The following is an 11,678-nucleotide window of genomic DNA, read 5'->3' as shown; positions in this document are numbered from 1 at the left end:
GTCGTAGCATTTGCTTCCGATGCCTCCAAAGAGGGCACTTCATACGATGGCCCCTGGATGACACCTTGTACCAAACAAGAACTTCTGGACTGTTACGCGAACTGGGAGCCTGAGTGTAAGGCGACAGCCTTATACCTTAGCGGTACCGGCGGGCGTTCCCGGGATAAGATAAGATGGGTGTGCTGGAAAGCGCATCCATCTATCTTGTCTGACGTAATACTGTATAGTTGTGGCTGATGCGCGGGGGCTGGTGTTGGACCATCGAGCGTTCGGAGTAGTTAGCTTTATCTTGTACACCTTTACGCTTAGTGAATCACTTTCCGTAGCCTCTGCAGGCTTACGGGTTCTGTTCTCTTACGAAGGACCTCAAGATAAACACCCCGACCTCTTACATTTTTTGAACATCCAAACAAACGGTACGTGATTCAATTTTAACATAAAACCAATGGCCCCCAGCCAGAAGAATAGCCGAAAGAAGAAGCTGCCTGCGGGAGCTGCTCCCGCGGACAACGCTTCACACGACCGAGGACCTGACGTTGAGCCGGAAAGGGAAACAGAGGGGAATGGGAATGACGTGGCGGGTGAGTCGAGTTCCAATGCTCGTCAACACTCATCCCATAATCCCACCGACCCGCAACCCTCGGGCTTGCTCGATACCGCGCCGCGTCAGGATCTGGAAACGGATCCTGACTCCATGGCTGTCGAGCAGAGTCTTATGTTGCCCGCTGACATCACCGACTCTAACGAGTCAGTGCAAGCTCCTGGCCCGTCGAAGGTAGGTCATATAATAAATTTATCGCTCGAAGACGAGCAACGTTTGAAACCAAACGTAGTCGCATTGGTCGACGAGATTTTGAATGAATTCGATACACGGTTTGAGACCGTGTGGGCGGAGATTCAGGCCGTGGACGATAATATCGACCACGTACGGAAGCAGCAGAAAGGGCTGAAGAATGTGTTCTTGGAATTAAATGAGGACCGTAAGTCTCTTCGCCATAAGGTCCGTGATGGACTAAAGCTAGTAGTTCCGTCGCCGGAAATGGTTCCTCTGGGATCTGAGAGGGCTTCCACTCCATCAGAGATAGCGGCACCCGCTATATCAAAGGATAAAGGGAAGGCGCGAGTCCAATTTCAGGACATGGGCCCTCAATCACCGGTGACGGTGAACAGGGTGTTGACTGGTGGGCTGGCACTCGGCCATGGAGGCGCGGATGCCCCGGTTCGTGAACGTGAGGTATTACCTTGGGGACAGCGCGATGGTGAAAACTTCGCGGACTTCCAGGATCGGCTTGCGCAAATAGATCAGAGATCGACGAAGCTATGAAGCTTCGCGATCCGCGTCCTCTCAACACCAGTGAGGGTGTAGGCCGCGATGGGATATACATTCCACCTCAGGTGCGAGCGAGAGCCGCCGTGGAATCGGATACCCGACTGGAGACCAATGCGCAACCACAGGCGCGTGCATTCACCGCGGCCGCTCCTGATGATGGTGGACCACCATCCGACGATTCGTCTGATGAGGGAGGTGCTGATCCGAATCCCAACCCGCCCGAAGGGGCGAATAGGGGTCCAGTGCCGAGATATGTCCCAGACCCTGAGAGGGATCCAGACGAGACATCCGATGTGTATAATGTTCGTCGAGCCCGTCACCGGGTGGTGCATGGACCTCCTCCTCCAGTGTCCGAGCAGGAGGTGTTTGACGAGTCCGCATATGAGAACAGCAGGATGACTCCTCCTCATATGCAGTACGAATTTGAGACACCCAGTGCTGGTATGCCAGCCTATACGAATGTTCGCTTCCGAGATGGCGAACCTATCGGATACGATAGAGCGCCACCAAGTGTTGGTCCATCCATCAGTGCCCGGGTTCCTAATGTCCCTCAGGCAGCCAGGTCTGATTTTGTTCCATCATCTGCTTCGGCCATTCACCGGATGCAGAGTCCGCTATTGCCAAGTGGGCAGTTTGCAGATGGTACTAGCATGGTCCCTAACACCCCGCAAGTGGGCATGATCGGTCAGAGCAATCATGATAGGGAACGGCTGATTGAACGGTTCAAGCGAAAGCTTGGCCGCGAATTGAAGACAACAGTCAACTCCTCGGTAGCGAAGAATTATAAGTTTGACATTACACAGTATTCGGGCGAGGACGATTTCGACGTCCTCGAGCAATTTTGTATCCAACTGTTTCGTATGATGCGCATATTACATTTGTGCGGAATGAATTCTGAAATCGACGAAGACCGAATAGAAATAATCGGTAATAATTTGAAAGGCCGCGCTCTGGACTGGTTCAACCGTGAGGTTGATGGCGCCGCTCAAATGGGCGTTACAATGCGTACGGTCGATGTGATTCGTGGGCTGTATGACCGATTTGTACACCGGAGTTCGGCGACGACTGCTGTGGAAAAATATCAGGCTTGTGCGTATAATCCGGAAGAGGGCATTGCTGCCTACTATGATGAAATGATTTTCCTAGCTGGAAAAATGATACAGATGCCGGACGCCTACTCCCTTCGAAAGAAGTTTTGGAATGGTATCCCCGGACGTGTCACCAGTCAAATGATGGTACCCTATGGACTGTCCCCTGAAGAGAATGACATGAAGACTCTAGTTGCATCGGCCCTGCATGTTGAGCGGAGTTTGAAGGAAAACAAGCGGAAGGAGGAGGCTAAGTTGGCACAAGCCGCCAACAAGAGGACCACCACTGGTGCCTCTACTCCTCGTCCGGCTAATTCAACTCCACGAGTAGCGGAACGCGAGAGATCGCCCCGACTGAGAGACCGTGAGCAACGAGATCACTCTCGTAGTCCATCGAGAGATCGAGACCGCAGTCGTGATCGTACGGGACGACGTGATAGATCGTTCAATCGTGATGCCAGACGAACCCCGTCTCAACCATTCAGATCAGGAGGCTCCACCTCAACTGCAAAACCTAGCGCTATCCCAGCTGCAAAGCTTGGGGCTAATCAATGCAGGTTGTGCGGTAAAGAGGGGCATTGGTCCAATGAGTGCCCTACCCGCACGAAATACACCAATACTGCCCGTATCAATGCGGCCCGCATCGAAACGGAGTACATTGCAGCAATGCACGATGCCCGCAGTGAAGCAGGGGACTCCAGGGTCGGAAACGACGGGCCTCAGTATGATTCGGATGCTGGGTTGACCCCGGCATATGAGGCCGACTATGATTCCGATCAGAGGGGAGCTATTCAGTATGACTCTAGCCCCGAGGATGTCCCATCCTCCCGACCTGAGGACTCCGTTGATCAGGGCGGATCCATTAATCCCAAATTGCGATCAATGTACATCGAGGACTTGGAGGAAGGGGACGAGGGATCGTCTGATAATCCTCAACTCCGAGCGATGTCTGTCCAACCGCTCACTGAAGATGAGGAGATTGCTGAACATGTCACAATAGACGCAGTTCCGTCACTAAGTGAATGCGAGGACCTCGCAACCGCGTTCGAGAATCCTATTGTTGGAAGCCACCACCCCAATACTTGGGAGGAGATCTACCGTCTAGGCTGGGACGAAGCGGTTTCCGCTTCGATCCACGATCTGAATATTATGCGCGATGCATTGGACCCGAGCAAGGGTATGGATGTCATCCTCGCAGAAGGAGTACAACGAGCGATCGTTGTTATAGCGGGGCTCTATGATACTGTCCCTGCTCCCGTGGGTTCCACGGAGAGGGAAGTAGCCGAACCGTCTTCACAGGCGGACGGAGTGGTGAAGCAAAGACTGAAAAATCGCTGCAATCGCGAGAAAAAGTCACGCTATCGTAACCGATTGCGTGAGCGTCTCCGTGAAGCAGAAGCGTTGCTGTATGAGTCCGAATCTGAGGTCGGTAGGGCAAACAGCGGCGCTGAGCAAGGGGATGACCACCCTGCCCAGGTTTCTTGCGATTATGTGGTTGATAGCAGTCTGGATCATCTAGACTCTGGTTCGTCTGACGAGGAGGACACTACGGACTACGTACCTCGTTCGCAGCAATTGCGAGTTGTATCAGTGGATGACGAGGGATCGTTGGTTCGCCTCGCTGCTATGGCTCCGGAGCGTGAGTTGTCTAACAAGGAAGAGGCTATTGCGTCCTGGGTGTATGATGCAAACATCAACCGCAATCCTAAGGACAGCGAGCAGCCTCAGCGCAGCGCGGAGGAGTGCCGGGTTATGGCTGTCATGATGACCGTAAAGGGTCAGCAGCTGTATACCCTGCTGGACTCCGGCAGTACCACTAATGCAATCAGTCCGGAGGCTGTTATTTCTTCGGAAGTCGAAGCTATTGAACTTAAACATCCTATGACCCTTCAACTGGGAACGGTTGGAAGTAAGGGTCGCATTAACCACGGTGTGAATACCACCGTCGGGTTGGGAGATCAGTCGCTCCCGATCTATTTTGATGTTGCTAACGTCGATTATTATGATGTTATCATTGGTACGCCGTTCCTTACCAGAAACAAGGTTATACTGGACTTTGATCGATTCATTGCCACCGTTAATGGTGTCGAATACGCGTGTTTAACACTGGAACGGGAACGTTTGGTGCGTAAGCGTGTTAAGGAGCAGCGGGTTGCTCGAAGGATGTCTCGGCCTCGCCGTAGCAAGGCTGATGGACCGGATTTGGATATGCTCCCGAAGAATATCGCCCCAAAGCATAAGAATCCGACGTCTTTGCGTGCGCAAAAGACTGTCCGGTTCGAGACGTCTGGTTGAATTGAGGATGCAGGGGCCGCTCACGCGGATCCTGCACCAGTGGGGGAGGGGGCGGATAACTCCACGTCCTCCAAACCTAAGGAACCAGATAAATTTCGAGTGAAACGGACCAATGAATATAGTCGTAGCCGGCCAATATATGATTTTGCATCACTTAACAGCGATAGTGTACCGTCTTTGCATAGTAGCACCCCAGAACCGTCACCGGTATTGACTAAGACTGAGAAACAGACTCTGCGAAGAGCGGTTAAGGAGGCATTTGAGGGTGAAAACTCACCTGAAGCAAGGCAACGGGCTGCGGAAAAGGATGAGATCGACCGGCTCCGGAAGGAGTGGTATGAGTCGACCATGGACATTATCTGTCCAGCTCCTCCACGGTTGCCGAAGAAGAGGGCGATAAATCATCGCATACCCCTGATAGATGAACACCGTACCGAAAGGTACCATATGCCTCGATGTCCTGAGGCTCTGAGAGGAGAACTCCGGGACAAGATCACCAAATATTCCGAGAATGGTTGGTGGGTGGAGCGACCTGTTCCCCAGGCTCCCCCATTATTATGCATTCCGAAGAAGAATAATAAACTACGCACCGTAGTTGATTGCCGGAAGCGCAACGATAACACAATCAAGGACCTTACTCCGTTCCCGGATCAGGACCAAATCCGTATGGATGTGGCGAAAGCCAAATATCGTACAAAGATCGACATGAGCGACGCTTATGAGCAAATACGGATCGAGGACGATGATGTGTGGAAAACCGCATTCGCTACCACAATGGGAACTTTTGTGAGTTTGGTTATGCAGCAGGGTGACTGTAACGCCCCTGCCACATTCCAGCGTTTGATGACTCACGTATTCCGTGAATTCATCGGAGATTTTGTGCACGTCTATTTGGACGATATATTCGTCTTCTCTAACACTGTTGAGGATCACCAGCGCCATTTGCGTTTGGTCTTTGATCGCCTTCGAAAGGAGGAATTATACCTAAGCACTAGTAAGTGCGATATCTACTCAAACAGGGTGGAATGCCTTGGCCATATCATAGATGATAAAGGTCTGCATGCGGACGCAGACAAAATGTCCAAGGTTCGAGACTGGCCGGTGCCAAAGAACTATAATGAAGTTCAGCGGTTCCTGGGCCTTGTACAATATCTGTCGAGCTTTATGCCCGATTTATCAGCCTATTCATCTGTTCTTGCAGGAATGGTTAGGAATGGCCGGACATTTGTATGGAGACCCATACATCAGTCATGCTTTGAGAAAATCAAAGCCATGGCTTGTAAATACCCCATTCTGAAGCCGATTGACCCGGCATTACCAGAGCCCATTTGGGTGGTCTGTGATGCGTCAGTATATGGAGTTGGCGCTGTTTATGGCCAGGGGCCTACTTGGCAGGAATGCCGACCTGCGGGATTTATGTCGAAGAAATTCACATCTGCTCAAAGAAATTATCGGACCTATGAGCAGGAGACATTAGCCATTATTGAGGCACTGAATAAGTGGTCCGATAAATTGCTCGGTAGACACTTTGTGATTGTGACCGATCACCGCGCGTTGGAATTCTTTGACAGACAGGATAATTTGACACCTAGACAGGTGCGATGGTCTGATTTTCTGTCTCGATATGATAAGGAGATCCGGTATGTCAAGGGGCGACTTAACAAAGTTGCTGACTGCTTTTCGCGATACTATGCCTCCATGCAGGAGGATCCTCCGGGGACGGAGTACGTTGATATGGATCGGAAACTGGATCCCGAAGGTGATGACCTTATGGAGGATCGCATTGCAGAAATCCGCGCTATGACTCTCCGTGATAAATCACAACGGCGCGCTCCTCAGCGTCTTGATCCTGCACTACCTAGCTGGCACAGCTCTCAGCGGGATAGGCGGAAGCCTGGAGTATCCAAATCGCCCATAAAGGTGCCAACAGAAATACTCCAAGCACTTCCGACTGAAACCGTCGAACGGGACGAGGAAACTCATCGTTTGGAGGAATATGCGCAGCCAGGTACTGACTCGGGAGACTCCCCGGAAGATCTTCGGGCCACAGTCGAGGAGCGGTCATTTACGCTTGAGGACACACTGGCGGGACACGCTCCCCTCAACGTTGAAATTGAGAGGTCCAATGAGGACTGGATGGAGGCTGTAAAGTCTCAGTATCAGGGTGACCCATTCTTCAAGAATATCATTCTGAATCCGTCACAATACTCTATGTTTGAGTATGATGATGCCACAGGACTTATACTGGGGCGTAACCGCCAGAATGAAATGGTGTTGTGCATCCCCAATGGAAAATTGGGTGAGCGTTCCTTGCGAGAAATCGCACTTAATAGCGCCCATAAGGTACTTGGTCACTTGGGCGAAGAGCGCACTGCATCGTACGTTCGCCGCCATTATTGGTGGCCGAAACTCGGTAAAGAGATTGAGCAGTTTTGTAGTTCCTGTGAGGCATGCCAGACATCTAATCGGAATACTCAGAAGCCTCATGGATTACTCCACTCTTTACCAATACCGAATCAGCCATGGGAGTCCATCGCGATGGATTTCGTCGGTCCATTTCCATGGTCCGACGGCTGTAATTATCTCTGGGTAATTGTTGACCGGAAATCGGTGTTAGTTCATCTGATTCCAATCACGACGAAGGTTAAGACAACTGAGCTTGCGGAGAAATTCCTTGCTGAGATTGTCCGCCTTCACGGATTTCCCCAATCGATCGTATCCGATCGTGACCCTAAGTTCACGGCCGCCTTTTGGAAAGAGGTACATCGGCTTGCAGGGACTACTCTGCTCATGTCCACGTCTTTCCATCCACAGACGGACGGCATATCCGAGCGCACTATTCAGACCATCAGTGCCATCCTGCGGAAGGTCGTTCAGCCCGACCAAACGGACTGGAAGTCATGGATACCTATGGTCGAGTTTGCACTCAATTCTAGCGTTTCCGCTACCACAGGCTATGCACCATTCGAGTTGACTTACGGATATCTGCCGAAATGGCTGTTAACGACTGAGAAGTCGACGCAATACAAAGGGGTGCGTGAGTTCGCCGAAAGAGCGAATTCATGTTTAGAAAAGGCTCACGACGCGATTATTGAATCGCGTGTGAAGCAAACATTTCAAGCCAACAAGCATCGGCGAGACTCGCCAGAATACAAGGCCGGCGCGTTGGTGTATCTCAACACCAAGAATTTGAGTCTCCCAAAGGGACGGGCTAAGAAATTGCTGCCTCGATTTGTGGGCCCGTACAAAGTATTGCGTGTGTGGCCCGAGACATCAACATGTCGGTTGGAGCTCCCACCAGACATGGTGCGGCGCCGCATCCACGACACGTTCCATATGTCGTTGTTGAGGCCTTATCAGGCAAACAACGACCGGTTGTTCCCTAAACGCGAGTTATCGCGCTGGTACGACTTCGGGCAGCCCGACAAGGACGATTGGTACATCACAGGTGTGATTGGGCACGCCTGGCAGGATGACCATGTACGATTGCTCGTACAGTGGTCGCTCGGCAACATTTTGTGGGTAAATCCACAAGATGTGACTGATAAGGACATAATGATTCCGTACCTGGAGCTGCACGGCGTTTCGGAGGTTTCTCAGCTTCCGAAAACGCCGTTCTTACCTGAATCAACGTAGTCCGGGGGCGGTGCGGTGAACGCGGGGTCGCGTTCAGTGGGGGAGGGTGTGGCATACATGAAAATGAGTGCCACATCAGCGATAGCGCCACTGAAATACCACGCCGCGGCACGCGAAAGGCCGGCGGGGTTTCAATTTGACTTGACAGTTACCGCGTCGCGTCGCGTTGAATCCCCGCCTCTTCGTCTTCCTCCACCACCATCACAACCTACCCCACCAAACTAGCGCAATACCCAACACCCCAACCCCGTTCAGCGCCCAGAAATGGTCGCCGAACAACACAAAACGGGTCCATTGTCGGACCCACCTCAAAACCAAGCCGCGATTAACGCGCAGACTCAATACACCGCGGAGACGGCGATTCCGGTTCGCCCCCAGTCTCCCTGCGTTTCGTTAGGGGGCTCTCCGTCACCGGAGTTACCTCCACTCCCCACTTCGGATGCCGAAGGAGGAGATGGATTGGACGAGGAGCCTATGGAGCAAGATGGGGAAGGTGAGTACCTCGCCCAGGTTGTAGCACAACCCGCTCCGTATCCTGAAGGATACGCCCCTCTCCCCAATCTCGTAGCACCTCCTATGTCAAGGGAGAACTCTGCCCCCGAGCCTAACGGCTCTCTATCCGCCAATCCGGTCTCGGAACCTGACGGTTCCGAGATAATTCCAATTACTTCGCCGGACGGCGCGTCCGACAACGTCTTCGGTGTCTGGGAGTTCCTCCCGGACACCCTTTCTATCTGTCACCGCCCTGGCGTATGCCCCGATAACTGCGACGTTCATCGCGATCACCTCCGCGACGTCCACGCGTCCCGCCCTCACCCCCACGATTATGCCGCAGCGCTCAACGCTCGCTATCGACACATCGTCGCCGAGCTCCATCCCGATGCTGAGCGACTCGCTACCGAGCGCGTTACCGCGCGGGAAACCGCGTTGCGCGCTGAGTTTGAGGTAACCCTCCGTGATGCCCTCACCCGTCAGGCCTCTGAGTGGCGACAGGAGAGAGATCGCGCTAACGCGCGCGTTGCGGACGCTGAGCATAAGTTCCACGAAGCACGCGAGGAGGCGACGCGTGACGTGTCCCGTTGGTCGACGAGGGCGGCTGATATGACGAACAACAACAAGAAGTTGCATGAGGACCTCGACGTTAGTGAGCGGAAGGTTAGGGAATTCCGCCGCAACCTCGACGAGGCGCACAGACAGATACGGGGTACCCGTGAGGAGCTCGAGAATGAGATCGCGCGTAACTCCTCCCTCAATACGGAGGTTAACGACAGACTGTCCGAAATTGCTGGGCTCATGGATGACCAGCAGCGGCTCAAGGACGACGTAGAGTATTACCGTCGTCAGAGCAACCCCCAGGAGCGCGATATCGATTCGGCCGAGGAGGATGCGATCAGTGACACATCCTCCGACGCTGCGCGAAAGCGCAAGAACGCTCAAGTCACCAAGAGTTTCCGCGATGCAGCTCGTCGTCAGAAGGAGCAGGCGAGAGCCTCCTCCAACTCTTTTGGTGCACTCGATATCACGACAAGGGACCCTTCGTCGTCGATGAAGAAGAGATTGAGGAAGAATAAGGGGGATAAGCGAAAGCGCCCCGAGTCTATGGAGAGGACTTTGGGGCCCGACTCAAACTTTGATATCTGTGCAGTGTTGACGGAGCTAGAGGCGTGGATTATGATGGACGCCTATAGACGATTCCAGAATGCTAGTGCCCGCGCGCGTCTCAACAGTGTCTTATTTACGTTCCAGGATACCCTGGATATGAGCAATACCGCGTCCGCCAACCGGTTCATAGTGGAACATTGGCCTCGACTTCGCGATGAGGGCTTTATGCCCGTTCGACCGTCATCTTCCTCCCCTACTTCCGCTCGTCAACCTCCTGAGAAGCGCGCTCGTACTGCCGACGAGTCTTCGTCACAGACCGGCCCATCGCAACCTCCACTCCCGCCTCCTTCTCAACCCCCACCTCCGGCTGGGCCATCTCGACCACGGTATCTGGGAGGCAGGGGTGACATCCATCCTCTCGCCCTACAGCGTACACTTCCCTCCAACCGCTTCTTCAGCGATCGGGGCCAGAACGCTAGACCTCTCGGACGGCCTGAGGAGCCTCGCATGGGCGGATGGGGGCCTCCCCAACGTTTCGAAAATCCACGAGGTGCTCGTGGTGGTTATGCCCCGCCGTCTGGACGTGGAGGTTATCGGGGGCGAACTTATGATGGCTATGCAGTTGGTCCCTCGTTTTACAACGAGACGTTTGGACCTAGTGGAGCATGGGAGGACCTCCCGTCCGGTAACGAAGAATACGGGCAGAACATGCCCTTCATGGGCCAATTTGCAGACCGTCGGGAGCGTCGCCGCCCCCGGCGTGGAATCTCCGCGCCCAATACCTACGATAACCCGGACGAGTGGGAGCAATTCTATATTGCATCGGGTCAACCCCTCCCCCTCGGCGTCAGCACGGATTCCAACGGTCGCCCGTTGCGCCATCATATGCTAATGCATTTGATGATTCACCATATTGGGCCTGACCGCGAGGAATACCCGCCCGGGCGAGTTGGGCGAGAAATGTGGCGCCCCGAGCTGGGTCGTTTCACCCAGGAGGCTGTCGGCATTTTGTCAGTCCCCGGTTTGTTGGAGCTCACCTGGGAGGAATTCCGCATGAGCGAGTTCCTCTACGAAGGCACCCGTCGCCCTCATTTTCCCCCCAACACTTCCATCAATCGCGAGACGGTCGCCCGTCAGCTTCGTCGCGCTGTTCGAGGATCCAGCGAGATCGCAGACTTGGAAGCCTGGGCTCGTCGCCGTCGAAACCTGATGGCTGGCCGGAGCGAAGATGATATGTCGCCCTGGCCAACCGATAGCCAGCCCATCCAGTACAACGAGCAGTTGTTATCTCAAGTACTCACCAGGCTCGGTCGCGCTCAGTCCTCCTCTTCGTCTGCTTCGGCATCTGGGCCGTCCACTCAGCGTCGGTCGCCCACTCCACGCCCGGATAACGACGAGGACATGCAGCCTTGATTTCGGTGGACCAGGGCCTGGTCCAGTGGGGGAGGATGTAAGGCGACAGCCTTATACCTTAGCGGTACCGGCGGGCGTTCCCGGGATAAGATAAGATGGGTGTGCTGGAAAGCGCATCCATCTATCTTGTCTGACGTAATACTGTATAGTTGTGGCTGATGCGCGGGGGCTGGTGTTGGACCATCGAGCGTTCGGAGTAGTTAGCTTTATCTTGTACACCTTTACGCTTAGTGAATCACTTTCCGTAGCCTCTGCAGGCTTACGGGTTCTGTTCTCTTACGAAGGACCTCAAGATAAACACCCCGACCTCTTAC

The 11,678-nt window shown here is 53.6% G+C and overlaps 3 protein-coding genes across 3 annotated transcripts in view; all 3 read left to right on the top strand.

The window, feature by feature from the left end:
* The window catches only part of STEHIDRAFT_116554 (uncharacterized protein), a gene marked incomplete at both ends in the record, with an annotated part of 5,663 nt that extends 950 nt beyond the window's left edge, over positions 1-4,713 (top strand). The window contains 3 exons of the mRNA XM_007311429.1: positions 476-1,259; positions 1,283-4,188; positions 4,639-4,713. Coding sequence (XP_007311491.1) covers positions 476-1,259; positions 1,283-4,188; positions 4,639-4,713 — 3,765 coding nt within the window. The remainder of the gene's footprint in view (positions 1-475; positions 1,260-1,282; positions 4,189-4,638) is intronic.
* A 3,267-nt stretch (positions 4,714-7,980) lies between these two features.
* On the top strand, positions 7,981-8,226 carry STEHIDRAFT_35241 (uncharacterized protein; the record flags this gene model as incomplete). The annotated part of the gene is made up of 1 exon (XM_007311408.1): positions 7,981-8,226. A coding segment is annotated over one exon (246 nt), but the record flags the coding sequence as incomplete, so codon positions are not given.
* Positions 8,227-8,613: 387 nt separating this feature from the next.
* On the top strand, positions 8,614-11,589 carry STEHIDRAFT_143202 (uncharacterized protein; the record flags this gene model as incomplete). The annotated part of the gene is made up of 1 exon (XM_007311428.1): positions 8,614-11,589. The coding sequence occupies one exon, from the start codon at positions 8,614-8,616 to the stop codon at positions 11,362-11,364; it is 2,751 nt and encodes a 916-aa protein (XP_007311490.1). The 3' UTR covers positions 11,365-11,589.
* Between the last annotated feature and the right edge of the window lie 89 nt (positions 11,590-11,678).

Source organism: Stereum hirsutum, assembly GCF_000264905.1.
Source record: "Stereum hirsutum FP-91666 SS1 unplaced genomic scaffold STEHIscaffold_27, whole genome shotgun sequence".
Lineage (NCBI taxonomy): Eukaryota > Fungi > Basidiomycota > Agaricomycetes > Russulales > Stereaceae > Stereum > Stereum hirsutum.
The sequence above is the reverse complement of the archived record's forward strand: the minus strand, read 5'-3'. Positions and strand labels throughout refer to the sequence as shown.